Consider the following 27,900-nt stretch of genomic DNA (forward strand, 5'->3'; position numbering starts at 1 on the left):
AAAGTGTGACCTGTACGCTTCTTTTTGAGATTGACCAACCAAATCACTACTAGAATAATTAAATTCACCTCTCTTAATAAATAAATAAAATGTGTAATTCTTATCACGTTGTGCCTCTTCTATTATTCATGATGGGGAGGAGGAGGGGCTTGAATGAGCGTGCGTGAAATGCTGACGATTGGCCGCATATCGTTTCCTGATAGCGACTTGACGCACTTGCACCGCGCAGTATGAAGGATGCTTGATTTGTAGTCGTTGCTGGGGAATTCAGTGATGGTAGCTCTCGTGAAGGTAAACTCGCATTGACCACGGTTTGGCTTACCAGCAGGTAGCGCTGCCTCGCGCACACTGACCCGAAGAGGGGAAAAAAGTTTTGAGTGTTGCTCTGAGATTTAACGCTTGCGCAGAACAGGTTGCCTGGCCAGTTCCTCTGGTTGACTTACCTGAGAGGTACATCAGTTTCGGTCAATAACAGAAAGGAACTAACCCGCCGTCATTCCGGCGAACGCGAGGAGAAGTTCAATTAAAGCGCAATTCTTATTCAAACGAGTGAAAGGACCGGAGTATCCTCTGTTGTTTTTGGCAGGTGCGCTCCTGTTTTCTAGCCCGTACGCCACGAGGAAACGGAGCTCGTGACAGGTCGCCGTTTCCCGACTTGTCCCCGCTGCATTGACCGGCACCGTCCGGTAGACGCCGCCTTTCTTCGTCGCGGGAAGCCTGGGAAACAGCTGGATGCCTTCCTCTTGAGCGGTCCGGTATCGGTGCCGTTTTCCCTGGTTGATTAAAGCGCTGTCTCGCGGGGAAAAGATGATGGGCTTTCTGCGCAGGACGTTTAGCCGTCGGTCAAAACGACGCTTTCGGACGTCAGACGAGCTGGACGGGACCGGCAGAGGCGGAAACGCGGTGCTGCAGGCGCACCAGCAGCAGGTGATTCACGCGCCGATCGTAGTGACCGGGGGAGCCGTAGTCCACATCCCCGCGGCGGGCAACAGCAAAGACGCCATCACATGCAGAGTCCTGCTGCTGGACGGATCGGATGTCAGTGTGGAGTTACCGGTGAGTGGAGCGTTTCGTCAGAGAAAAGTCACCTTGGTTGCTTTGAATGTAGTGCTTAACGGCAAAGTTCGGTTTTAACAGCCTGTCACTGTGTGGCCGGCCGGATTTCCCCGGTGTTGGGTCCTGTCCCGGTAAACAGATGGTGCTCGTGCTCCCGTGCTCATGTTTACTTCCCACCTATAGCGACAGCTCAACCTGTCACACACAACCCTGCAGATTCCCTCGAGCTCTGGGAGCTTTCGCTGAAAATGAAACAACCTGGGAGAAAAACACGAGGAGTTCCCCCAGCTCCAACTTTCGTTCTCTCCCTCTCTCTGTTCAAGTGTTTTCCAGAAATGATTTCCCATGTGAGGTCGACGAACCAGTTAGGAGCTTAACCTTTGGTCCCTCTTTTGCAAGTCGCGACATGTAATGTCGATCACTTTCTGACTGACGCTTCGTCTGTTTGTAGCTCAGCGTCTTGTCAGTTCACTACTGAACGTCTCTTTTTAACACTAGACCTTCTATTTAGAGCGTGGATTTGAGTTATATCCAAGTAAAATCCATTAACTTACGTTTCGGACAAAATGTACAGATTGTATGTTTTTTTTCTCGGAGCATGAAAACATTTCCAAAGAACCCAAAACATTAAGCTCTGTCACCAAGCAACAGACAGAAAGCCTGTGTCTTAAGAATTCGAATCTTTCCTCGAATTTTTCTCCAAGTACAAAGAAACAAAATCAAAATATGTATATAGTTGCTTAAAACAGTGATTAATATAATAAACTGGACAATGTAATTTCCTTCACTTGACAAACTGTTAATAAATAATAATAATAATTAACAAATAACTGAACATTATCACATGGTCTTTTTAAGAACTGAATTATCTGGACAGTGTTTATGTGAATACATGTAGAATAAGCGCATATGTGTAGTGTATAAGCTATTAGGTTACTTTGGAATTTGTATGCTATTAATTTAACTAAAACCGACATCAATGCTCCTCATAATTGTAATCGATTGCTTAAGTGACAACCCATTAAAAGTTAGGATAGGATCGCATGATCAAACAGTGTATGACAGAGTTCTAGACCAAAAACAATGGCTGCATCTAAAATCACATACTCTCTGAGTAGGCACTTCTCTTGAATTTAAGTACGCACTTTGTGACTGTTAAAAATGTAATTTCTATATAGTATGAATGTAATCCAAACAATACCACCAGACTAACGTAAACGTTCTCGCCTCTGCGTTTGTTTACTTGCGCAAAATACATTTCTGGCCCCAATCAAAGTGTTCTGTAATCACTCGGCTTTAGCTCACTCCACGTTTTTTATTTCCTCGTTGGTGAGAGAAACCCGCTTCGAGCGATCATGAAGCGAAAGAAAACACAGATGCTCCTACTGTCAAAAACCTGTTCTTCAGGCAAAATCTGCTTCCACACCACTCTGGTCTAGAATGCCTGAACATAGATAGACTAATTAAAATGATACAAAAGTGTGTCAAAGAATATCAGCACTCTTGGAACGCCTCTGGGCCAATCAAATTAGAGGACTAGAACGATTACACAATTACATTTAATGGTGAATATTTCCTTCTTTCAATATAAGCCCTGTAAACACCTAAAGCTTGTGGCGCACATCACAATATTATTGTTTTATATTTCAAAGACAGTTTTGCTGATCGTTGGTTTATAAACATGGCTGTCATAGTCAGGCAATGTTATGCCATACAAGTCTGAACATGTCAAAGAATTTATAAAAAAGACTTTTGTGTGTAAGTACTTCAGCATAACAAATCATGGATCCTTTTGATTTGACTATTACCAATGTCATCTGAGTTTCAACCATCTAACCTGATAATCAGTATAGTTTCAAAAGTTGATCAGTTTAGTTTTATTTTTAATGCAGGACTATTTTGTGTTTATTTGCAGATATTGGCAGTGAATAGACCTGAAATATATGTCGATTTATGTATGTTAAGGGTTGTAGGTCAACCTGAACAGCAGCAAGTATCAAAGAGAATAATAGCCACCACCCCCCTCAGGGTGTGTCCCAAATCCAGCCACTCTCCTCTGACACTTCAAGCTATTTTTGCTCCGGCCTTGGTTTGTGTGCAACTTATATACAGTATGAGTGTGTGTTTTCATCTGTCTTTTAGATTAAGTCTATGTGCCTTGTGGTACTCTTATAAATGTCAAGACTATTAGACAAGACTATTTATCAAGACTAAATGTTAGCACAATAGACTAGTACTTTCAATTGAAAGACAATAAGTACATTGTCTATAAATGCTTCAGGTCATTGTATTGTAGTATTCAGTATGTTCAGGCAAGGCAGCTGGACTTGGTTTTCAATTGTATGTCTTTTATACGTTTCACAGCATACAGTATCAAGCTCATACAGTGGCTCCGAAGAAGTATTTGGACACTTAAGCCACACTTGTCACTTCATTACATGACAAAATCAACTCAAACCAAGCGGAATTTAAGCAAAGTTATTAAAACTAATATAGGTTAAATGTACACTACTGTTCAAAAGTTTGAAGTCAGTAAGATTGAATGTTTTTGAAAGAAGTCTCTTATTGCTCACTAAGGCTGGCAAAAACACAGTAAAAACAGTGATATTGTTATATTAGAGTTTTTTTTATTTAATGTTTCAAAATGTAATTTATTCCTGTAATGGCAAAGCTGCATTTTCAGCAGCTGTTACTCCAGCCTTCAGTGTCACATGATCCTTCAGAAATGATTCCATGCCGAGCTGGTGCTGAAGAAACATTTCTTAATATTATCTCTGTTGTAAACAGTCGTGCTGCTTAATATTTTTGTGGAAACTGTGACATTTCTTTGAGGAATAGAAAGTTCGAAAGAACAAGTTATTTGAAATAGAAAGCTTTTGTAACAATAGAAATGTCTTTACTCTCACTTTTAATCAATTTACAACATCCTTTGTGAAAATAAATATTAATTTCTTTGAAAAAAGTAAATAAAAATCTTACTGGCCCCCAAATTTTGAATGGTAGTGCAACTGAGAAAATGGCTTAGAAAATTGGAGGCCACTTATATTAGCAACTTATTTAGCATTGTCTTTGGAGAACTCCAAAATAATGTTGCATTTAATTGACTAAATTCTTTTAGTCTGTAGAGATGCTGATTCAGGATACCGAGCACTGTGATTGGCTGAATTCCTCTCAGGGAATACTTCTCCTCATGCTCATCTTAACAAGGAGCTCCTGCCATTTCCATGGCCTATTCTGATCATGTGCTCAGTCCTTCGCTTCACAACATCCTCCAACCAACAAAAGAAATCAATCAAGCTCCATAAAATGGAACAAATCAATAACTAAATTCCAAATTCTCTGTATTCGCTGAGAGTTTTTGATCTCAGTGGAATGCCGGCCTTGAAAATAAACTGACCATCACAAAGCAGAGATTATCTCCAGAATAGTTAGAGTTTTTCCTTTGTGTGTCCTTTTGTGGTCCCCCTCATCTAGACCCTGCATGAAATAGAAAATACAGACTTTTGATCTCTCTTTGGCCATTGTAGGTGCTCGGGGATTGTTATTATTCATCAAATGGCTTTGTAATAAGACTAGGTTTTGGACAAAATATGGAATACTTGCAAAATATTTGAAATTATTTTGCTGGCAATTTAAAAATTAACCATGAATATTACAACAATTCTGATGCACTTTTTATTCAGCTAAATAAAGTACAGTACAGTATAAATAGTAATACTGTGAAATATTATAACTGATATGGTGATTATCAGTGTAGAAAATAGGTTTGCTGCTTAATATTTAACATTTTTATATATTGATTCTTTTGAACAAAGTTATATAGCATTTACTTGAAAAAATGTTTTACTATAATTTTTGTATAATTTTAATGCATTCTTGCTAAATATAAATTAATATAAATTTCTTTCCAAATCTTAATAAAATCTTTGGTAATTATAATGTATATGTGACGTGTATGTATATGTGTGTGTGTGTGTGTACACAGTGTGTATATATATATATATATATATATATATATATATATATATACACCCACACACATTTATGGAGTGTGTCAATATATATATATATATATATTGTGTGTATAGTGTGTGTACACACATAGTGTATATATACATATATACACACATATTTATGGAGAGTGTCAATATATATTGTGTGTAGTGTGTGTGTATAGTGTGTGTGTGTACACACATAGTGTATATATACATATATATTGTAAATATTTATGGAGAGTGTCAGTATATATGTGTGTGTGCAGGCACCAACGCTGCTGACCAAAAAGAACACAAAAGCTCGTCTTACATTTGCCAAAAAATATCTTGATTATCCCCAAGACTTTTGGGCAAATATTCTGTGGACTGATGAGACAAAGGGTGAACTTTTTGGAAGGTGTGTGTCTCGTTACATGTGGCGTAAAACCAACACAGGATTTCATAAAAAGAACATCATACCAACAATCAAACATGGTGGTGGTAGTGTGATGGTCTGGGGCTGCTTTGCAGCTTCAGGACCTGGATGACTTGCCATAATTAAAGGAACCATGAATTCTGCACTCTATCAGCAAATCCTGAAGGAGAATGTCCGGCCGTCAGTTTGTGACCTCAAGCTCAAGCGCACATGGGTTGTGCAGCAGGACAATGATCCCAAACACACCAGCAAGTTCATCTCTGAATGGCTCAAGAAAAACAAAATTAAGGTTTTGGAGTGTCCAAGTCAAAGTCCAGGCTTAAATCCAATTGAGATGCTGTGGCATGACCTTAAACAATCCCTTCATGCTCGAAAACCCTCCAATGTGGCTGAATTGAAACAATTCTGCAAAGAAGAGTGGGCCAAAATTCCTCCACAGCGATGTGAAAGACTCATTGCCAGTTATCTCAAATGCTTGTATATATTATATACAGCAAAGCTTCCAAAAAAGTTGGGACACTGTACAAATTGTGAGTAAAAAAGGAATGGAATAATTTACAAATCTCATAAACTTATATTTTATTCACAATAGAATATAGATAACATATCAAATGTTGAAAGTGAGACATTTTGAAATGTCATGCCAAATATTGGCTCATTTTGGATTTCATGAGAGCTACACATTCCAAAAAAGTTGGGACAGGTAGCAATAAGAGGCCGGAAAAGTTAAATGTACATATAAGGAACAGCTGGAGGACCAATTTGCAACTTATTAGGTCAATTGGCAACATGATTGGGTATAAAAAGAGCCTCTCAGAGTGGCAGTGTCTCTCAGAAGTCAAGATGGGCAGAGGATCACCAATGCCCCCAATGCTGCGGCGAAAAATAGTGGAGCAATATCAGAAAGGAGTTTCTCAGAGAAAAACTGCAAAGAGTTGGAAGTTATCATCGCCGGAAAACATGCCCGTGATCTTCGGGCCCTTAGACGGCACTGCATCACATACAGGAATGCTACTGTAATGGAAATCACGAAATCACATCAGGAATACCTCCAGCAAACATTGTCGGTGAACCCAACCCACCGTGCCATTCGCCGTTGCCGGCTAAAACTCTATAGGTCAAAAAAGAAGCCATATCTAAACATGATCCAGAAGCGCAGGCGTTGTCTCTGGGCCAAGGCTCATTTAAAATGGACTGTGGCAAAGTGGAAAACTGTTCTGTGGTCAGACGAATCAAAATTTGAAGTTCTTTTTGGAAAACTGGGACGCAATGTCATAGGAACAGCTGGAGGACCAATTTGCAACTTATTAGGTCAATTGGCAACATGATTGGGTATAAAAAGAGCCTCTCAGAGTGGCAGTGTCTCTCAGAAGTCAAGATGGGCAGAGGATCACCAATTCCCCCAATGCTGCGGCGAAAAATAGTGGAGCAATATCAGAAAGGAGTTTCTCAGAGAAAAATTGCGAAGAGTTTGAAGTTATCATCATCTACAGTGCATAATATCATCCAAAGATTCAGAGAATCTGGAACAATCTCTGTGCGTAAGGGTCAAGGCCGGAAAACCATACTGGATGCCCGTGATCTTCGGGCCCTTAGACGGCACTGCATCACATACAGGAATGCTACTGTAATGGAAATCACAACATGGGCTCAGGAATACTTCCAGAAAACATTGTCGGTGAACACAATCCACCGTGCCATTCGCCGTTGCCGGCTAAAACTCTATAGGTCAAAAAAGAAGCCATATCTAAACATGATCCAGAAGCGCAGGCGTTTTCTCTGGGCCAAGGCTCATTTAAAATGGACTGTGGCAAAGTGGAAAACTGTTCTGTGGTCAGACGAATCAAAATTTGAAGTTCTTTTTGGAAAACTGGGACGCCATGTCATCCGGACTAAAGAGGACAAGGACAACCCAAGTTGTTATCAGTGCTCAGTTCAGAAGCCTGCATGTCTGATGGTATGGGGTTGCATGAGTGCGTGTGGCATGGGCAGCTTACACATCTGGAAAGGCACCATCAATGCTGAAAGGTATATCCAAGTTCTAGAACAACATATGCTCCCATCCAGACGTCGTCTCTTTCAGGGAAGACCTTGCATTTTCCAGCATGACAATGCCAGACCACATACTGCATCAATTACAACATCATGGCTGCGTAGAAGGATCCGGGTACTGAAATGGCCAGCCTGCAGTCCGGATCTTTCACCCATAGAAAACATTTGCCACATCATAAAGAGGAAGATGCGACAAAGAAGACCTAAGACAGTTGAGCAACTAGAAGCCTGTATTAGACAAGAATGGGACAACATTCCTATTCCTAAACTTGAGCAACTTGTCTCCTCAGTCCCCAGACGTTTGCAGACTGTTATAAAAAGAAGAGGGGATGCCACACAGTGGTAAACGTGGCCTTGTCCCAACTTTTTTGAGATGTGTTGATGCCATGAAATTTAAAATCAACTTATTTTTCTCTTAAAATGATACATTTTCTTAGTTTAAACATTTGATATGTCATCTATGTTGTATTCTGAATAAAATATTGAAATTTGAAACTTCCACATCATTGCATTCTGTTTTTATTCACAATTTGTACAGTGTCCCAACTTTTTTGGAATCGGGTTTGTGTAATACACTTATATATACACCTAATTTAAATTGAAAAATTTGAAATTGTATTTATTTAATCTGTTTATTCTTAACTAGATTTTTATTTTATGTAACTTGATTAAACTTTTTTTTTTTTAAATGATGGTTCTTCTGATTGAAAGAAAAACATCAAAAGACTAAAATTAATTTAAATGAATTCTGAGATATTTTAAGCTATATCACTCAGCTGTAGTGAGTGCATATGAAAATCAATGTAGCATGTACATCGCTGTGCCTAATCAAGGCCATCAAGCCCTGCAGGCACACTGGAGCAACTTCCTGCTGACGATGTGCTCCACAGGTGTCCCCTTAAACTGTCACAAGATCAGTGTGAAGCCCCGAGCTTTCCACATGTAGTGATTTATCTGTGCTTTAAATGTGTGTGTTTCAGAAACACTCCAAGGGACAGGATCTGTTTGATCAGATTATGTATCATTTGGATATGGTGGAGGCTGATTACTTCGGTCTGCAGTTCATGGACCCAGAGCAGGTTGCGGTGAGTGGCACTTAATGAGCGTTCGTATGCGTGTGTGTGGCAGTGACCTGTTTTTCTATAAGCTGCAGCTCTTAGACCAGAAATGAGAAATGGAGAGTGTCAGTGTGAAACCGCAACTCAACATCAATCAGAACAACAGGATTTTCTTTTTCTCAGCACTCAGACTAATAACAAACTCTTTGTCTTGTTCCCTCTCCCTTCCTCCCACTGTCTCCCCCAATCCTCCCATGCTGTTTTCTGCTGTTCTTCACATTTTCTTATGTTTTCAGCAATGGTTGGATGCAGCCAAGCCCATAAAAAAGCAGATTAGACGTGAGTAGTCACACACACACAGACACACACTTATACAAGTAGTTATTGTGGAGTTGTTTAGTCGGCTGGCCACAGATGGCTGATGACCTTGGGCTCATAATCTACTGTTGCCTTAGTGACTAGTGACAAGCGTTTATGAGTGTATACTATGGGAGTGACTAGAGCCAATCCCAATGTATGCTGTGCAAGACATACCCCACACAGTTGTTAGATGGAAAAAGTGGGAGATGGAAATAGCATCAATATAATTTGATTGCTGCACTGAATTAAAATATTTCAGACTGCAACTTGTGTGCAATTCAAAAAGGAGTAAAATAAGACCATTGATTCAGTCTCTCTGGCGTTTTTTCTATGTTATAGTGTAACTGCAGTGCTACCCTGCAGAATGGTGTATGCTTTACAACACTTTTAAAAGCCGTTGAGTCACACTGAATCAACATTAGCTGACTTATGCCTGTCTCTATGACAACAATCTTTCATAACCTTCAAGGAGAGCTTCTTGTCCTTTTTCCTTTAAAGTTTATGTACAAATTTCATAGTCATTGACATTGGGGTGTCTTGTTTCATTTCGGTGTGCATACTCTTACTCATAATATCTTTGTTATAGATGGACTTCCATACAGATTGTTTTTCAGGGTTAAATTCTATTCTTCAGAGCCCAATAACCTCCATGAAGAGTTCACCAGGTAAACAACAGTAGTAGTCTTATATGCCTAACTGTCTTGTAAAGCTCTTTAATTAATCAAACTAAGATTTTTATAGGAATAGTTCACCCAAAAATGAAATTGTCATCATTAATCACCACCATTTTGTTTCAATCTGACCTACCTTTCTATGTGAAACACAGAAGATGTTTGTATGTTTTTAAACAATATCCTGGTCTCCATAATGAGTTATGTAATGAGTTAGTAACGTAAAGTTAATCTGCATAATGAGTGGGGCAGTCACTGATGGATAGAGAGTCGGACTTGTAACCTGAAGGTCGCTGGTTCGAGCCTCAGGTCCGGCAGGAATTCTTGGTGGGGGGAGTGAATATCCAGTGTCTCTCCACCTTCAATACCACGACTGAGGTGAAACCCTTGAGCAAAGCACGAACCCCCAACTGCTCCACAGGTGCTGCAGCATTAGCTGCCCACTGCTCCGGGTGTGTGTTCACTGCTGTGTGTGCACTTGGATGGGTTAAATGCAGAGCACAAATTCCGAGTATGGGACACCATACTTGGCCACACGTCACTTCACTTCACTTCATAATGAAGTGAATGAAAACTGTGGCTATAAAGCTCCAAAATGGCAACAAGGTGCTATAATAAATGTTGTCCATATGGTTCATGTGCTATACTGTCTTCTGAAGTGCCGTAAAGTTAAAATATCATATAGCTTCAGAAGACTGAAATACTCTTGAGGGAGTACAAAAAAAATTAATTAATTTAAATTTTGGGTGAATTATTTATATATATAAAATGCATGATAAATTGATGCTTGATCAGAGTTTATATTTAAAAACACTTTAATTTAACAATACTATACAAAATTGTCTTATTGTATATTGTAATGTTGTTATGCCTAAATTCACTTGTAGCATTTAAAATTGTTTGGGTATATTTATTTATTTTATTTTATTTATTTTTTTTTTGACAAATTAGTATACCATTTTTATATTGCCCATTTGTTGACCATAACATGAAAATAATTATCTGATTATCTGCCAGATTTTATTAGTTCATCCTATACAGTGCCTTGCGAAAGTATTCATACCCCTTCATTTTTTTCACATTTTGTTATGTTGCTGCCTTATGTTAAAATGCTTTAAATTACTCCCCCCCCCCATCTATACTCCATACATCATAATAGCAAAACAAAAAACTGGTTTTTATCATTTTTGCAAATTTATATATAAAAAAAAAAACTTAAATGATTCCATTGCACAAGTATTCATACCCTTATCTGGGACAGTTGAAATTTAGCTCAGGAGCATTCATATTGCTTGTAGATGTTTCTACACTTCGACTGAAGTTAACCTGTGGCAAATTCAATTGAATGGGTATGATTTGGAAAGGCACATATGTCTTAATAATGTCTGAACAGCTGAAAATGCATATCAGAGCAAAAACCAAGCCCTGAGGTCAAAAAACTGCCTGTAGAGCTCAGAAACAGGATTGCATCTATTAAAGGGATTTTAATGTGACACTTTGTCTGTACTTCATTCAAAAAAAATCACACAGCTGTTACAGTTGTATCATTTAAATTGTAACACATCAAGCCACACATCTGGGGAAGAGTTCAGAAAAATTTTGCTGCATTGAAGGTTCACAGAAGCATGTAGTCGCCGTTACTCTTAGTGGAAGAAGTGTGAAACAACCAGGACTCTTCCTAGAGCTGGCCTCCTGGCCAAACTGAGCAATTGATGGAGAAGGGCCTTGTCTAGACTGGTGACCAAGAACCTGATGGTCACTCTAGTTGAGCTCCATGATCATATGTGGAGATAGGAGAAACCTACAGAAGGACAAACATCACTGCAACGCTCCACCGATCTGGGCTTTATGGCGTTGTGGCAAGACTCGATTCTCTCCTTAATGAAGACACATGAAAACACACTTGGAATTTGCAAAAAGCACCTAAAGGACCCTTGACTCTGAGAAAAAAGATTCTCTGGTCTGATGAACCTCAATTCCAAGCATCATGTTTGAATGAAACCAGGCACTGCTCATCTCCTGCAGAGTAGCATCCCAAAAGTAAAGTGCTGGTAGCAGCCTCATGCTGTGGGGCTGTTTTTCAGCGGCAGGGACTGAGGGACTCGTCAGAGTAGAAGAAAAGCTCAATATACTAAAATATTAAGATAGCCTTAATGAAAACCCAGTTCAGAGCATTCAGAACCTTCCAACAGGACAATGACCCTAAGCACACAGCAAGAGTGGCTTATAGACAACTCTGTGAATGTCCTTGAGTGGCCCAGCCAGAGCCTGGGCTTGAACCCAATCAAATAATTCTGGAGAACCCTGAAAATGTGCATCTATCCCCATCCAACCTGACAGAGCTTGAGAGGTGAAGAGATGAGGAGAAGAATGGCAGAGAATTGCCAAATGCTGACGAGCAAAGCTTGTTGCATCATACCCCAAAAAATGTGAGGAGGCTGTAAGGTGTCTCAACTAAGTACTGCATTAAGGGTATGAATACTTATGCAATGTACTTATTTCAGTTTTTTTTTTATTTGTAATAAATTTATGATGAAAAATGTTGGAGGATTTCGATATAAGCCAAGAGGAGAGACTGGTTTTCCTTTGCTAAAGTAAGGAAACTTTGCTTCCTTTGCTCCTGCATTTCTCAGAGGTGCGCGCGCTGCACATACGTCTTACGTCATCCGTCTGCATGCATGCAAGTGAGAAAAAAGTGTTTATTATATTTGAAATATGTATATTTATCTTACAAAAACGCATGGATTCGCTACAGGAGGCCTTTATTCACCCCCTGGAGCCATGTGAGGGACATTTTATTACGGATGCGCGCACTTTATTTCACGTCTTCTGAACTGTTGACAACCGAATACCAGCTTACCCCCATTGTAAGACTTAGAGGGGCCAGGACAATTTTTAATATAACTCCGATTGGATTCATCTGAAAGAAGAAAGTCACATACACCTAGGATGCTTCGAGTAAAACACAGGCTAATTTTCATTTTTGGGTGAACTAACCCTTTAAAGTAGTTTAACATAAGGCAGCAACATAACAAAACATAAAAAATGAAGGTGTATGAATACTTTCGCAAGGCACTGTATGTACGGTAAAATATTTGCACTATGATATGACATTTATGTTTATGTAACCATTTTTTGCAGGTATCTCTTCGTACTGCAGCTTAGACAAGACATACTGTCCGGCAAGTAAGAAATTATGCTTACCTCACAGCCAGACACACACACACATGCACACGCAGTGGAAAAAGAGAGCCTTTCATATCCTCCTTTTTGTCCTGTGTCACACCTCTGACCCTCCCTCTGTTACGTGCACACACAGTGAGGCAGGGTTTCTACCGGGGTCCAATAAAAGCTCTGTTTCAGTGTGTATAATCTGGGTCTGGTCTCCTGGGTGCTGCTCTGCTCCTTTTTAATAAAAGAAACTCCAATGAGAACCAACACACAGCTTCTAATTTAAGAGCACAGATACGCTCCGACACACTTTCCCACACAGGGGGACACACGCTTTCTTACATAAACACGGGGTCTCGTCATCTCACATTTTACAAAAGGGGATTTTGACCATTGTTTGATAACGACATTGTTGAATGCTTTGAAAGTTGCCTTTTGTATGCCACAAACACACATACTGGCTGTTTTAAGGGTCATTAAGTCTCTCCTTCTTCCCTGAGCAGGTTAAAATGTCCATATGATGTGGCTGTGGAGCTCGGGGCTTATTGCTTACAAAGTGAGTTCTGTGTGTTTTATGGGCAGTTTGGACTTTTTCTCATGTATTTGCATATTTACAGCAGATTTTTGCCTTTTCATTTCCATTTGCATTCTATTTCCTTTCTATTTCACGTGTTAATAGGTGAACTTGGGGATTGTGATCCATTAGAACACTCTATAGCGTTGGTATCAGAGTTTCGCTTTTCACCCAAACAGACAGAGATAATGGAGGCAGACATCTACCGCAAATGGGCTGAGTGCAGGTATTTCTTACTCCCAATCTTAAAAATAAAGATTTCAAAAGGGGGCTTTTGTAACAATGCAATTTTGGGTTCCCTAAAGAACCATGAACTATTTTTGTTCTTAGTGCTTAGAATATTTTAATAATCTGAAGAAAATCTTCCATTATATAGAACCATTTGTGCAATGGAAAGTTTCCACTGATGTTAAACGCATTGATGCCAATAAAGAACCTGCATTTTTTGGAGTGTACTATACAGTTTGGCAGCTAACAGTACTGTATGTCCTGAAATACAAGTTGACATACTATGCAACTTGACTAAGCATAGCCAATTAGAACACATTTGGGGCCAGATTTACTAAACATGGCAAATTAGTGTTACAGTGCAATTCCATAAAAGCGCTGATGGGAGGGGAAAATTCTGCGGGTGATTTACTGACAAGGTGCACATTAAAGAACACAGACGGAACATCTCATTTTCATAATGACCAACGCAATCTACCAAGAGCTGCACAAATTACCACCTGCTTTTTTGGGGTATTAAATAATGCCGCAAATAACAGTGACTAGACGAGTGCAAATCTTAGTAAATCGCGTTGCATGATTCATTTAAATACTCTCCTCCCATAAATGTAACGATTGAAAGGGAAACTCCTACAAATGCATATTCAATAGGGTGAGTCGCAAAAATAACTGTCCACGCCTTTCAGTGCTAATTTCCCACTGTGTGTCTTTAGTAAATCCTGACAGTAGTTTTTAATGCCAAATGAGGGTTTGCGCTGGCGCAAGCTGATAGTAAATCTGATATAAAAGCATTGAATCACTGAGCAAGCGACCAACAAAATGTAGTTTCACAGTCTGGTTAGGACAGAAAGTAAGATTAACAGAGATGTATTGCTTGATGCTTTGTCACATTGCACCTGATTACAACACGGTGTAAAACTGTGCTTGTGTGTGTGTTTTGAATGAAGTTCTTAGAATGATTGAAGTGTCGGATTTGGTCTCACTTAATTAGATTTGGACACTTTCATTTGCTAGTGATAATCACACTTGAACTGTTTACATGCATTTTACTTGAACTGAAAACTCGGTCTCCCTGTGGTTTTAATTAAATCCTCAGCTCTGCATTTGACCCTGTTTTAAGAGCAATCATCAAAGTCAGCGTGCTACTTGTACAAGTATGTGCTTAGCTGCAGATCATTCCCTACAGATGAGCTGTTGCATTTGTTTAAATGGGTCTGGATTGTTTGTTGATCTTGGAAATGAAATGAGAAATTTAAAAACTTTATAGACTTAGGGGTTGAAAATATTCAGTGCAAGACGAAAATAATGGCTTGAATTGAATTCTTGCAGATTCTGTCAGCCAATGTAGCGATTTGAGCACAGAGCAGAGGTATAATGTGAGAGGATTTCCGGAGGATGACAACAAGTGCAGCAAAACTTTGGATGCACTTGATAGGACATATGGTAAATGCTGTCAGGCTGTACAAGAGGGAGTTGCTGTAGTCTGGCCATGAAATGACAGGGCACTGGACAGAGTTGAAGGATGAGTTATGGTGTTCATTACTGCTCATGAGTTTGAATGTTCACCAGTACGTCTCTCTACAGGGGAATGAGTCCTTCTCAAGCTGAGCTGAATTTCCTGAATAAGTGCAAGTGGCTGGAGATGTATGGAGTAGACATGCACTTTGTGAAGGTGAGATCACTCCCTTTAGTTAATTTACATCCTTCCAGTACTTGAATTTCAAGGATTGCAGTTCTAAGAGTGTATTCAAATTCTTGGTTTCATTTTTTTTTTTTTTTTCATCTTCACCCTGTACCTTCACAATAGGAGAATTATCTCCATAAGAGCTCTATAATAATACTGTACTTTACAAAGACAATATTACACCATATAATACCTCCATTACATCATTTTATATCAGTATTATACCTATTTAAAAGCTGCACTTGTGTGGCGATTTAATTAGATGGTCAGATCTTCCTCTTTCCTGGCTTGGGAGGATTGCTGTAGTTAAGATGAATATAATCCCGTGGCTTCTTTATACACAACCAATGATATCAATCTTATTGCCGAATAAAAGAATAACAGAATGGTTTAGCTCATTTATATGGAATAAGCAGAAGCCAAGACTACATTTTCAAAATTGCAACTTTCCGGTTCTTTGGGGGGGCTGCGATGTGCCAAATGTCAGAAAATACCAATTGGCCTGTCCGCTCCGATTCATAGCCAAATGGGTCAAAAAGACCTAAATCTATTTGGCTTGATTTAGAGGCTTAAGAGTTACCTTGCCCTCTTCAAAATCTGTTATCTGAAGGTAATCAAAGGGTTAGTTCAACCCAAAATTCTGTCATTAATTACTCACCCTCATGTTGTTCCAAACCCGTAAGACCTTCGTTCATCTTCAGAACACAAATTAAGGTATTTTTGATGGGATCTGAGAGCTCTCTGACCCTCCATAGACAGAAAGGATATTACCACGATCAATGCACAGAAATGTTGCAAGGACATCTGTAAAATAATCAATGTTACATCAGGGGTTCAACCGTATTTTTACGAAGCTACAAGAATACTTTTTGTGCGCAAAGAAAACAATAATAACAATTTATTCAACAATTCTTCTCCCGGAGTTACCGACTTCCTCCATTTTGGAGAGTACCCACTTTCATAATGCCCTTTGCTCATACAAAGTGGTGAACACCCAGGACCTCTATCTTCAATAGACCATCACAGAGGAGGAATGGGAACAGGTCTGGAGTCAGGCAAATAAGATCTCTATTTTCAATAGGGCCAAAGATATTCAGCTCAGGATTGTGCATAAATTGCACATCACACCGCTTAGAGGCAAGTTTGACTCAAGCAACTCCCCATTATGTGTTAAATGTAAGGTAGAAGTGGGAGATTACACCCATTTATTATGGAACTGTTCTGTAATTAGAGCTTATTGGTCAAAAGTTGTTGCATGTATGAGAAGTATGTTTGGACTTGAGCTACAGTGGGACCCCTTGTTTTTGATTCTATGTCTCCCAAACATCTATTTGACATTCTAGCCTTTGCTACCAGAAAAAAATATACTGTTAACCTGTATCAGTGACAAACCCTCATCTTTGAAAGGATGGCACAAGATTATTAGGGAAATGATTCCCTAGGAATTTCTAACGTGTTACTCGTATGTCCACTGTAGCTTTTCCTCAAGTTTGTACTCCATACCTGGATTTTATTGATGTTTTTTTAAAGTAATATTTTGATTTGGTATGTTATAATGCACTTTTTTCCCCTCTTTCTTTTTCATTAGAATTGTAAAAGATGGGCATTGTTGGTTTGGTTATGTTTATGTATTAAGTGGTTGAAATGTTGATAAAAAGATGCAGTTAAAAAAGCTGCATTTGTTCCTTCACAACAGCAGTAATATACCACTACAGCAGCTGAATTGATCTTTTATATTATCTTTTTAATATTTTCAGAAGTAATATTATCCACCTGTTCATCCATCAATGTAATGTCTCAGCTCTTAAAAGTACCGGTGGTATCAGGAGAGAGGTACATTACCATTTAAATGTTTTGGGAAAGAAAAAGTAATACTTTTATTCAGCATGGATGCATTAAATTGATCAAAAGTGACAGTTGATGTTAAAAATATTTATATTTCCAATAAATTCTATTCATCAAAAATTCCTGCAAAAATGTATCATGATTTCGACCCAATATTAAGCAGCACAACTGTTTTTAACCGATATAATCATTAAAATTATATTGTAAAATATATTAAAATAGAAAAGTTGTTTTAAATTGTAATATTTTCACAAAATTGTTACTGTATTTTTGATTAAATAAATGCAGTCTTCTACAATAAATGAGCATAAAAGCATTGTCAAAAACATTTTAAAAAATCATACTCACCCCAAACCTTTGAACAGGAGTGTATTGTACCTGGTCAGTAAAACCTGTGTAATATACTTGTGAGAGTGTGAGACTGCTGTGTAAAATGCTCTATACTCACGTACAGGGACGGGATGGAGGAGAATATGCTCTGGGACTCACACCAACCGGAATCCTTGTTTTTGAGGGATCCAGCAAAATTGGTCTCTTCTTTTGGTGAGATTCACAGATACACTCTTGTTGTTCTGACCAGTAGCTGACCTTTGACTCTTCATTCATCATGGCTGATATTTTCCATCTCAACATACTTTATGTAAATGTTTCCATTCAGGCCTAAAATAACCCGTCTTGACTTCAGGAAGAACCGACTGACATTAGTAGTTGTGGAGGATGATGAGAAGGTAAGTTTTACATACACAAAATTGCACTCGCTTATCTGTGCTCACATTGTAGACGTTCCTCTATACCAGGGGCCTTATGCCTTGGTTGATAAGCTGTTAAAATAATCACTATTGCTGTGATGTCATACTTGTACAATACATTTTAATTTTGCTTAATACGTTTGAATGTAGGAGAAACAATTAAGTATTTTGCTGAACTATGGCTTCGTTCATGTTGACCTCATATTTTACTTAATTTTTCACAAATAATTTTTAAAGAGTTAGTTCACCCAAAAATGAAAATTAGCCCATGATTTACTCCCGCTCAAGGCATCCTAGGTGTATAACTTTCTTTTTTCAGATGAATCCAATCGGAGTTATATAAAAAATTGTCCTGGGTCTTCTAAGCTTTATAATGGCGGTAGGTGGGTGTTTTTGTTCAACAGTCCAAATAAGTCCAATAAAGTGCATCCATCCATAATAAAAAGTGTGTCAAACAGCTCTGGGGGTTGAATAAAGGCCTCCTGTAGCAAATCGATGCATTTCTGTTAGAAAAATATCCATATTAAAAAGATTAAAAACTAGCTTCTCTAGCTTGTGCTAACTGTCATACGTGCACGTTGTTCCGAGCGGATGACGTAGGAGTAGAGGAGAGAGCAAAACAAAACACCGGTCACGAATTAGAAGTACAAAACGAGGATTTGTAAAGAAAAATGATGGAGGATTTTGATTTTGATTTTAAATATGGATATTTTTCTTACAAATGCATCGATTTGCTACAGGAGGCCTTTATTCACGCCCCGGAGCTGTGTGAGGCACTTTTTATTATGGATGAATGCACTTTTTTGGACTGTTGAACAAAAACCATTATAAAGGTTGGAATAACTCCGATTAGATTCTTCTGAAAGAATTAAGTCATATACACCTAGGATGCCTTGAGGGTGAGTAAATCATAGGCTAATTTTCATTTTTGGGTGAACTAACCCTTTAAATCATTCATATAAATGAATTGTAATATTCAAATCCAATAGTAAAACATTCAAAAAACCCTGTGCTCTATCTATATTTTGAAGTGCTTTGAAACTTAAGCACCTGTATATTTGTGGGTGCAGGGCCGAGAGCAGGAGCACACATTTGTGTTTCAGCTTTCGAGTTCTCGGGAGTGTAAGCACTTATGGAAGTGTGCAGTCCAGAGTCACGCCTTCTTCCGGCTCAGACAGCCAACCCACAACAACAGACGCCGCAGTGACTTCACACGCCTCGGCTCACAGTTCAGATTCAGGTACATACACACGTACACCTATTCTGGCAACATATTTACACTGTCGCCTTTTTTTAAGTGTCATATTGTTTGTGTTTACAGTGGAAGGACTGAATATCAGGCCACACATAGTGGTAAAGTCAGGAGAGCAAGCACTTTTGAGAGAAGACCAAGTAAAAGATATCCATCACGAGCTCAGTCTATGGTCAAGGGTAGGTCTGTGTGCCGTATGCCATATCTCCTTTCAATAATCAACCTAATGCATTTCTGACATGCTTAATCTCTGTGTCTGCCCCGCATCTGACCCTAAAGCCTTTAAATGCTGCTTTAACACAAGTGCCACATCACATATGTCATGTTTATATGATTGCTTTTGTCTTCCACAGCCCTAACTCCAGCAAAACATCCACATCTAAGGTAAAGCCACACAAACACAATTATGAGCACTCCGATATAAAAACATGCTTATTTAATTATTTTTGTTGTGCTTGTGTAATGAAAAATTATTCTATTTGTACTGGTTGTGACTGAGTAATGAAAGATTCTCTCTCCATTCTGTAGTGCACAGACCAGCCCTGAGCCAAGCTTAACACCGGTACTCTTTCAATATCCTTCATACTTTATATGATTATTTTCGGAAGATTTAGTAGCTACATCAGGGATTTGATTTTTTGACTTGTCCAAAGGCCATATTTATTTTGTAAATTGTTTTAGGGCTGCCTAAATATTAATTGAATATGTTTAAAAAAAAAAAATAAATTAAGACAGGAAGTTGATTGTTTATAAAAAATCATACTCACCCCAAACCTTTGAACAGGAGTGTATTGTACCTGGTCAGTAAAACCTGTGTAATATACTTGTGAGAGTGTGAGACTGCTGTGTAAAATGCTCTATACTCACGTACAGGGACGGGATGGAGGAGAATATGCTCTGGGACTCACACCAACCGGAATCCTTGTTTTTGAGGGATCCAGCAAAATTGGTCTCTTCTTTTGGTGAGATTCACAGATACACTCTTGTTGTTCTGACCAGTAGCTGACCTTTGACTCTTCATTCATCATGGCTGATATTTTCCATCTCAACATACTTTATGTAAATGTTTCCATTCAGGCCTAAAATAACCCGTCTTGACTTCAGGAAGAACCGACTGACATTAGTAGTTGTGGAGGATGATGAGAAGGTAAGTTTTACATACACAAAATTGCACTCGCTTATCTGTGCTCACATTGTAGACGTTCCTCTATACCAGGGGCCTTATGCCTTGGTTGATAAGCTGTTAAAATAATCACTATTGCTGTGATGTCATACTTGTACAATACATTTTAATTTTGCTTAATACGTTTGAATGTAGGAGAAACAATTAAGTATTTTGCTGAACTATGGCTTCGTTCATGTTGACCTCATATTTTACTTAATTTTTCACAAATAATTTTTAAAGAGTTAGTTCACCCAAAAATGAAAATTAGCCCATGATTTACTCCCGCTCAAGGCATCCTAGGTGTATAACTTTCTTTTTTCAGATGAATCCAATCGGAGTTATATAAAAAATTGTCCTGGGTCTTCTAAGCTTTATAATGGCGGTAGGTGGGTGTTTTTGTTCAACAGTCCAAATAAGTCCAATAAAGTGCATCCATCCATAATAAAAAGTGTGTCAAACAGCTCTGGGGGTTGAATAAAGGCCTCCTGTAGCAAATCGATGCATTTCTGTTAGAAAAATATCCATATTAAAAAGATTAAAAACTAGCTTCTCTAGCTTGTGCTAACTGTCATACGTGCACGTTGTTCCGAGCGGATGACGTAGGAGTAGAGGAGAGAGCAAAACAAAACACCGGTCACGAATTAGAAGTACAAAACGAGGATTTGTAAAGAAAAATGATGGAGGATTTTGATTTTGATTTTAAATATGGATATTTTTCTTACAAATGCATCGATTTGCTACAGGAGGCCTTTATTCACGCCCCGGAGCTGTGTGAGGCACTTTTTATTATGGATGAATGCACTTTTTTGGACTGTTGAACAAAAACCATTATAAAGGTTGGAATAACTCCGATTAGATTCTTCTGAAAGAATTAAGTCATATACACCTAGGATGCCTTGAGGGTGAGTAAATCATAGGCTAATTTTCATTTTTGGGTGAACTAACCCTTTAAATCATTCATATAAATGAATTGTAATATTCAAATCCAATAGTAAAACATTCAAAAAACCCTGTGCTCTATCTATATTTTGAAGTGCTTTGAAACTTAAGCACCTGTATATTTGTGGGTGCAGGGCCGAGAGCAGGAGCACACATTTGTGTTTCAGCTTTCGAGTTCTCGGGAGTGTAAGCACTTATGGAAGTGTGCAGTCCAGAGTCACGCCTTCTTCCGGCTCAGACAGCCAACCCACAACAACAGACGCCGCAGTGACTTCACACGCCTCGGCTCACAGTTCAGATTCAGGTACATACACACGTACACCTATTCTGGCAACATATTTACACTGTCGCCTTTTTTTAAGTGTCATATTGTTTGTGTTTACAGTGGAAGGACTGAATATCAGGCCACACATAGTGGTAAAGTCAGGAGAGCAAGCACTTTTGAGAGAAGACCAAGTAAAAGATATCCATCACGAGCTCAGTCTATGGTCAAGGGTAGGTCTGTGTGCCGTATGCCATATCTCCTTTCAATAATCAACCTAATGCATTTCTGACATGCTTAATCTCTGTGTCTGCCCCGCATCTGACCCTAAAGCCTTTAAATGCTGCTTTAACACAAGTGCCACATCACATATGTCATGTTTATATGATTGCTTTTGTCTTCCACAGCCCTAACTCCAGCAAAACATCCACATCTAAGGTAAAGCCACACAAACACAATTATGAGCACTCCGATATAAAAACATGCTTATTTAATTATTTTTGTTGTGCTTGTGTAATGAAAAATTATTCTATTTGTACTGGTTGTGACTGAGTAATGAAAGATTCTCTCTCCATTCTGTAGTGCACAGACCAGCCCTGAGCCAAGCTTAACACCGGTACTCTTTCAATATCCTTCATACTTTATATGATTATTTTCGGAAGATTTAGTAGCTACATCAGGGATTTGATTTTTTGACTTGTCCAAAGGCCATATTTATTTTGTAAATTGTTTTAGGGCTGCCTAAATATTAATTGAATATGTTTAAAAAAAAAAAATAAATTAAGACAGGAAGTTGATTGTTTTATTTTATAGGCAGTGTAACAGTAGTAAATGTTGATTTGTAAGTCAAAATTTTCTGTATTTATTGGGAAATATTTCTTGTGAAATGTGCTGGAATATTATATTTTAGCAAGATGGCTTTGGCTCCTTCACAAGGCAAACATCATATTTGGGGGCCCTTCGCAAAAAATGTTAAAACTATGAGATGAAAGAAAAAGTTATATTTCAGTGCTTTTAGTATCGACTTCCCTCAAGAAACTTTGCGTTATCTCACAAATGTATAGTTTTTAACAAAAAAATGATCACAAAAATTTGCAAGCAAATGCAAAGTTTCTCTGGGAAACGTTAAAAAGTTTCGTAAGATAACGCTTCTCACAATACTTTGTTTAAATAACATTTTTCCTCCAATCACAATTTTTTCCCCATCATCATGTCCCTTTAAGGGTTGTGTAGAAAACCTTATTTTAATCTCCAAATAACATTCTGAAAAACAAATTCTTTTGAGCAAAGCACGATGAGATTTTTTTACATAGACTGATATTTAGCTGACTAAGTTCTTAATGCTGAAGTAACTAGCAAGAGACTTCACTCATATGAATCATATTTTTTCTGCTTCCCTCCAGTATAAGCACAACATTCCAATTGCACAGGAACCCTGGCAAAGATCACATCCGTCTAGTTTAACCCCTCCCCTATACGTACAGACTATGGAACTGGGACACATTCCGCCACCACACAGGTATACATTTTTATCTACCGAAACTGGAACATAAAACCTATGCCAATCTAGGGCTGTCAAAAAGGCTGAAAAACAAAATTCTATTCTAATTCTAAATTTATATTTGAATTTAAAATGCATAATTTCAGTTAGGGTAAAAAAAAGCTTTTGGCTTCTCTCCTGAGGCCACAAGAGGGCGCATCGAGCAAAATATTACTAATGCATGTTTATTCAAAGCATAAAATAACATGACTATCTGTGGAAAAAAGTGCATAATGTTTAAAATAATGTTTATAAACCAATTATTATTAAGTTGCTTAAACTACTATAAACAAAACAGCATCACGTATGTATGTATGTATAGTTTAATACAAAGGGCCAAAAGCCAATCACACGGAGTACATTTTTCATTTAAAAACACAAGTTGAAGTGGGATGGGGAAAAAACCCGCCATAAAGTCTCGAGATATGTTTTTTCAAAGTTTAACTAAATTAATTAATTAATTAATTAATTGAATTAATTTTGCATGGCTTTCTAAACATGCGGCTCTTTTGTGCGAGACGCGAGTGCAACGGTGATAGATGTCGCTCTAGAAAATGCATGAAATATGCGTTCTGTGCTTGGTTTCAGTTTTGACGTAAACAAGATCTTCTCCACATTGATGTTCTCTTTTCCCGCAATATTTGAAATTAACAACGCAGCAGCGCCGCATCTAGTGGCTTCAACTGGATAGGCTAACAAAAACATTATAATGCAGTGACACTTACATCGTCATCACATCTTGTGCGCCACTGATGAGGCTGCCTCCTTAACGCACACCTAAAATTCGAATGCAACGTTTTTGCATTCGAATGTGGATTTTTATTTTAAATTCGATGAATATTCGAAATTCAATTTTTTTTGACAGCCCTATGCCAATCTTCCAGTTTCTGATAAAAAAATCACTAAATGTAGGCTGATCTCATCTGTGTTTCACCTGCATGTGCATATGTGTCTGATTTAGACCCCCCAATGTGGAAAGACCCCCTGTGAGCAGTGGTGGGTTTGGTGAGAGGGGTTTGGTTGAGCGCAGTGGCAGGAGTGTGTCAATCGTGCACAGAGACAAACTTATGACTGCGCTGTGAGCATGTGAAAGAGTGTTTGGATGAGCCACTCACCTTAGTAAAAGAGACCGCTGAATGCTCTCATCCAGTCAGAGTGTGTCATCCATCTGCATCATCACACCTGCAGGAGTCTCATCTGTTGCTTGTGATCATCCATCATGTGACATGTCTCAACAGACCGAATGCATCCTGAAATGACAAAAACATATTCAGCATATGCAGACCTTGACGTCGGACTCTGACAATCTGCATGTTTATAGCTTTTAGAGTTTTACATGATTTACAATCAAATTTAGAACTAGCAAATTACCTGAAAGACGATGCCAGGATATGTAACTGCTGCTGTTGTGGTTTTATATTCTATTGCAAGGTTGCTCAGTTTAGTTCCAACGTTACTCTTAACACATCAGATCCATCTCACCAAGCTGTTAAGAATTATGGACAAGTGTGCAAGCACCTCCAAAAGCCAGACTGAGCACCGTTGTTCTAGATTATAGCATATTTTATCATTTTAGTTCATAGATTTGTGCATATTATGTCTAAAAGTTTACTTTTAAGTGCAAATCACTTATATAATATCATGCCAAGCACCTCACTGTTTACAAACCCTGCTTTACTTAATTTAAATTCACCTTGAAAGCACACGTGACAGCTGTTCTATATGTGCTAATGATCATTACGTATTTGCTGAAGTGTTAAGTTAGAAACCTTTGTGTCCGGCCATCGAAATCTGTTCAATCAGCAAGGGACAGGGGCTTTTAATGATTACGGACTGCTGCAATGAGACCTGCCTTAATAAATGTGTTGTTTACACTAATCGACTCAGTTTTATTGATTATGTAAACCCTTGACATTTGCTTCTCATTTTTGCATTGTTCCATTTTCTGTTTAATAACACCATTTGCATAAACAGTTGTTGTTTTTGGTCCATCCACTGAAATTACTTTCATAAGCACTGTTATTATATTATAAAGCTGTGTGTACATGTTTCTGAATGTCATTTTACCATGGTTATTCATAACTACTTGGAAATAAATCAATATATAAGCAGCAGTTCAGGTTTGCATTGGTCTTATGCTGGTGCTAATTGTGTAAGTAGGATCAATAAAGATGACATATGCCATTCTGTTGCATGTGTGGGTGGGTGTGTCGACATGTATGAATGAACTTGAGAGCCTCTTGTGGAGCTGTCATATGTACCATTGTACACTGTGTCATTGTTGTGCATTGTTTTATAGTTTCCCTTTGAGCACTGCAGACACCCGGAGGTTTAGTATGGAAGAGAATGAAGCTCCTCATTCTGGAAAGATCCATTGCTGCTACCATCGCCATGGATACGAAAAACAGGAAGCATTGTGCCTCACAACAGCTAAACCTAGTGAGTCTCGAGTCTGACTAGCTACTTGACTTGACATGAGTGCAGTTTTTTGCTAAATGTTAGAGAATCAAGAGATTATATTGATTTTCTTACATTTTAAAGACATTTTGTCTCTTTTTGCTCCGCCAATGCAGAATCCACGATTGCACGCGTTTCCGAACAACCCACACTAGTGATTCGTGTGTTTGGACGAGTGGAGTCGGTTAAGTAAATGATTTAGTGACTCGTTCACTTGTTGCCACCTGTAGGCGTATCGATTTAACCTGCAGATGGGGGTCACTAAAAAATTCTGTCTTGTTAGCAGCTGACATATAGTTGCGCTAAGGGTGACCCGAGTTCGAATCCAGGCTCAAGGACCCCCCCACCCCCCCACTTCGCTTCCTGTCACTTCTACACTGTCCTATACTAATAAAATAAAAAAATGCCAAAAATACATCTTTAAAAAAATCTGTCTAGTGCAGGTGTGAACATACAAACAATGAAAAGTCCCAGTGTTACAGACTTGAAAGGCCTGTTCACACCAAGTAGCCTACGATGACTATAACTATAAAGTTTTATCGTACTAATTCTATCAAATATATTAGCATCCACACCAAGTGACAATAACGTTCTGATTAGTGTAAGCGCTGTTTGTCGCTTTAAAACCTGAAGATTTCATAGGGGCGTTCACACCAAGTATGACATCTATAATGATATAGTTATAATATTTGTTCTAATTCTAGGAGAATAGGAAAGTCCACAGCACAACTACAAGGATAACAACACAGCATATCGCTGAAATCATTTCAGAATTTTTTTTTCCAGCTGATAAAACAAACATTAACAACCAATCAGAATTTAGCAAGCACTTGCACTTATAATAATGGTCTATTGGTGTTGATGCTAATATAGTTATAGATTAGTTATCAATCTTGGTGTGATAGGGCCTTAACACCTTCTCAACCGATACTTATTAGCTGTCATGTTTTTATCATTTATCAGCTGAAAAAAAAACCTTCTTAAAGTGATTCCAATATCTTTCATCTACGTTATAATTATAGCTGTGGTGTGGACCCCTATTCTCATAGAATTTGAACAACTTTTAAAACTTAATTGTTATTGTTATAGTAATCTTTCTTGGTGTGAATGACTCTTTAGTCTTTATAATGGCATGTCATGCACTGTATAAAAGTCCAAGATAACATGTCATGTTCTAAAGTCACAATTTTCAAGAGCTTTATAGTGTTTTTGTCTACTGAAATTTTTTTGGGAAGACATTTAATGAGCTGAACAATTGCATGTTAAACAATTGAACACTTGTGAAGTACTTCTATCCCTCACAGCCTTGTTTTCATTCCTGTCAAAAATTAAATATGCTGCTACCCTCACTAAGGTCTATTGGACTGCACTCTGGGAATGCCACTCTGCCAGTCAAATTTCAGTGTAACTACCTTGTAAAATTCAGAATAAATATGTTGATGTGTTTGTTTACATCAGAAGCTTGGGTCATGTCTCCTGGGCTCCCGGATGAGTTGGATCGAGCTCTACAGAACCAGCTAGAAGCAGAAACTGCAGCCTGGCCGGCCCTCCACATCAACATAGACATGGTCAGTTATGGAGATCACAGCCACCTGTGTATAAAACAGAAAAGACAGAAAAGATTTTATGGCTGTTTTATGTCATATGAATAAGAATTAAATTCACTTTGTAATTACAGGCAGAGGAAAAACCACTTTCAGAGAAAAGTCTTCCTTCCTCGCCTGCGGTTTTACAGGAACAGCTCAAGAGCAACATCTCTAAAGTAACTGCTCACACTGACAGACTGCATGAACATGACACTCTATTCATAAAAGCTGATGCAAAGTTAATTTATCTATTTATATATCTGCATCTAAAGTGACTGAAAAAACAGGTCATTCCAGAGTTTAAAGTTGCGATGAAATGGAAGTAGCAACATCTTTTCTAACAAATATCATACATTCGACTGTAATAATTACAAAAAAATTATAATATTTTTTTTTTAATGAAACCCATACATGGATGAATCGTTCACAATAATATCTATAACATGCATTTATAAAAGAGATCAAATAGGTAAGCAGAGATAGGTAGGTAGTAGGTACATTTTTATTTAATGCCGACTTTAATGCTTAACTGGCTTGATTAGGTCTCCTTTACCAAATCTAAGAAACCTGAACTTGACCAAGATCTACCAGGTTGACCTCAGGCATAACCAAAATAAAGGTTCCAATGGGATTTTTTTGCACTGATGCCATAGAAGAACCATTTTTTGGGTTGATTTTTCAAAGAACCTTTAAGTGAACAGTTTACAAAAGAACATTTTTTTAGTGTGAAGAACATTTTATTAGTCTAAAGCAGTGTTTCTCAACCCTGGTCCTGGACGCCCCCCCAGCACTGCACATTTTGTGTGTCTCCCTAATCAAACACACCTGATTCAACTCATTA

General features: G+C 38.3%; 1 protein-coding gene across 1 annotated transcript; it reads left to right on the plus strand.

Moving 5' to 3' along the window:
* Positions 1–96: 96 nt before the first annotated feature.
* On the plus strand, positions 97–27,655 carry LOC107596310 (band 4.1-like protein 4B). Its single transcript, XM_016287007.1, has 19 exons — positions 97–1,056; positions 8,499–8,603; positions 8,873–8,915; positions 9,523–9,601; positions 12,749–12,793; positions 13,282–13,334; positions 13,458–13,578; positions 15,165–15,252; positions 17,564–17,652; positions 17,768–17,837; positions 18,929–19,098; positions 19,180–19,289; positions 19,464–19,494; positions 19,639–19,672; positions 22,880–22,995; positions 25,316–25,455; positions 26,932–27,041; positions 27,152–27,292; positions 27,602–27,655. The coding sequence occupies exons 1-19, from the start codon at positions 808–810 to the stop codon at positions 27,653–27,655; spliced, it is 1,848 nt and encodes a 615-aa protein (XP_016142493.1). The 5' UTR covers positions 97–807.
* The last annotated feature ends 245 nt before the right edge of the window (positions 27,656–27,900 follow it).

Source organism: Sinocyclocheilus grahami, unplaced genomic scaffold (assembly GCF_001515645.1).
Source record: "Sinocyclocheilus grahami isolate Dianchi unplaced genomic scaffold, SAMN03320097.WGS_v1.1 scaffold11.1, whole genome shotgun sequence".
Classification (NCBI taxonomy): Eukaryota; Metazoa; Chordata; class Actinopteri; order Cypriniformes; family Cyprinidae; genus Sinocyclocheilus; species Sinocyclocheilus grahami.

What these genes read in the sequence shown, in the direction of transcription:
- LOC107596310 (XM_016287007.1), top strand. Translation starts at nt 808, where the DNA reads ATGATGGGCTTTCTGCGCAGGACGTTTAGCCGTCGGTCAAAACGACGC. An exon ending in AAAATTGGTCTCTTCTTTTG is followed by an intron (nt 17,653 to 17,767) that starts GTGAGATTCACA and finishes GTTTCCATTCAG; the next exon opens with GCCTAAAATAACCCGTCTTG. An exon ending in GGCTCACAGTTCAGATTCAG is followed by an intron (nt 19,099 to 19,179) that starts GTACATACACAC and finishes TTGTGTTTACAG; the next exon opens with TGGAAGGACTGAATATCAGG.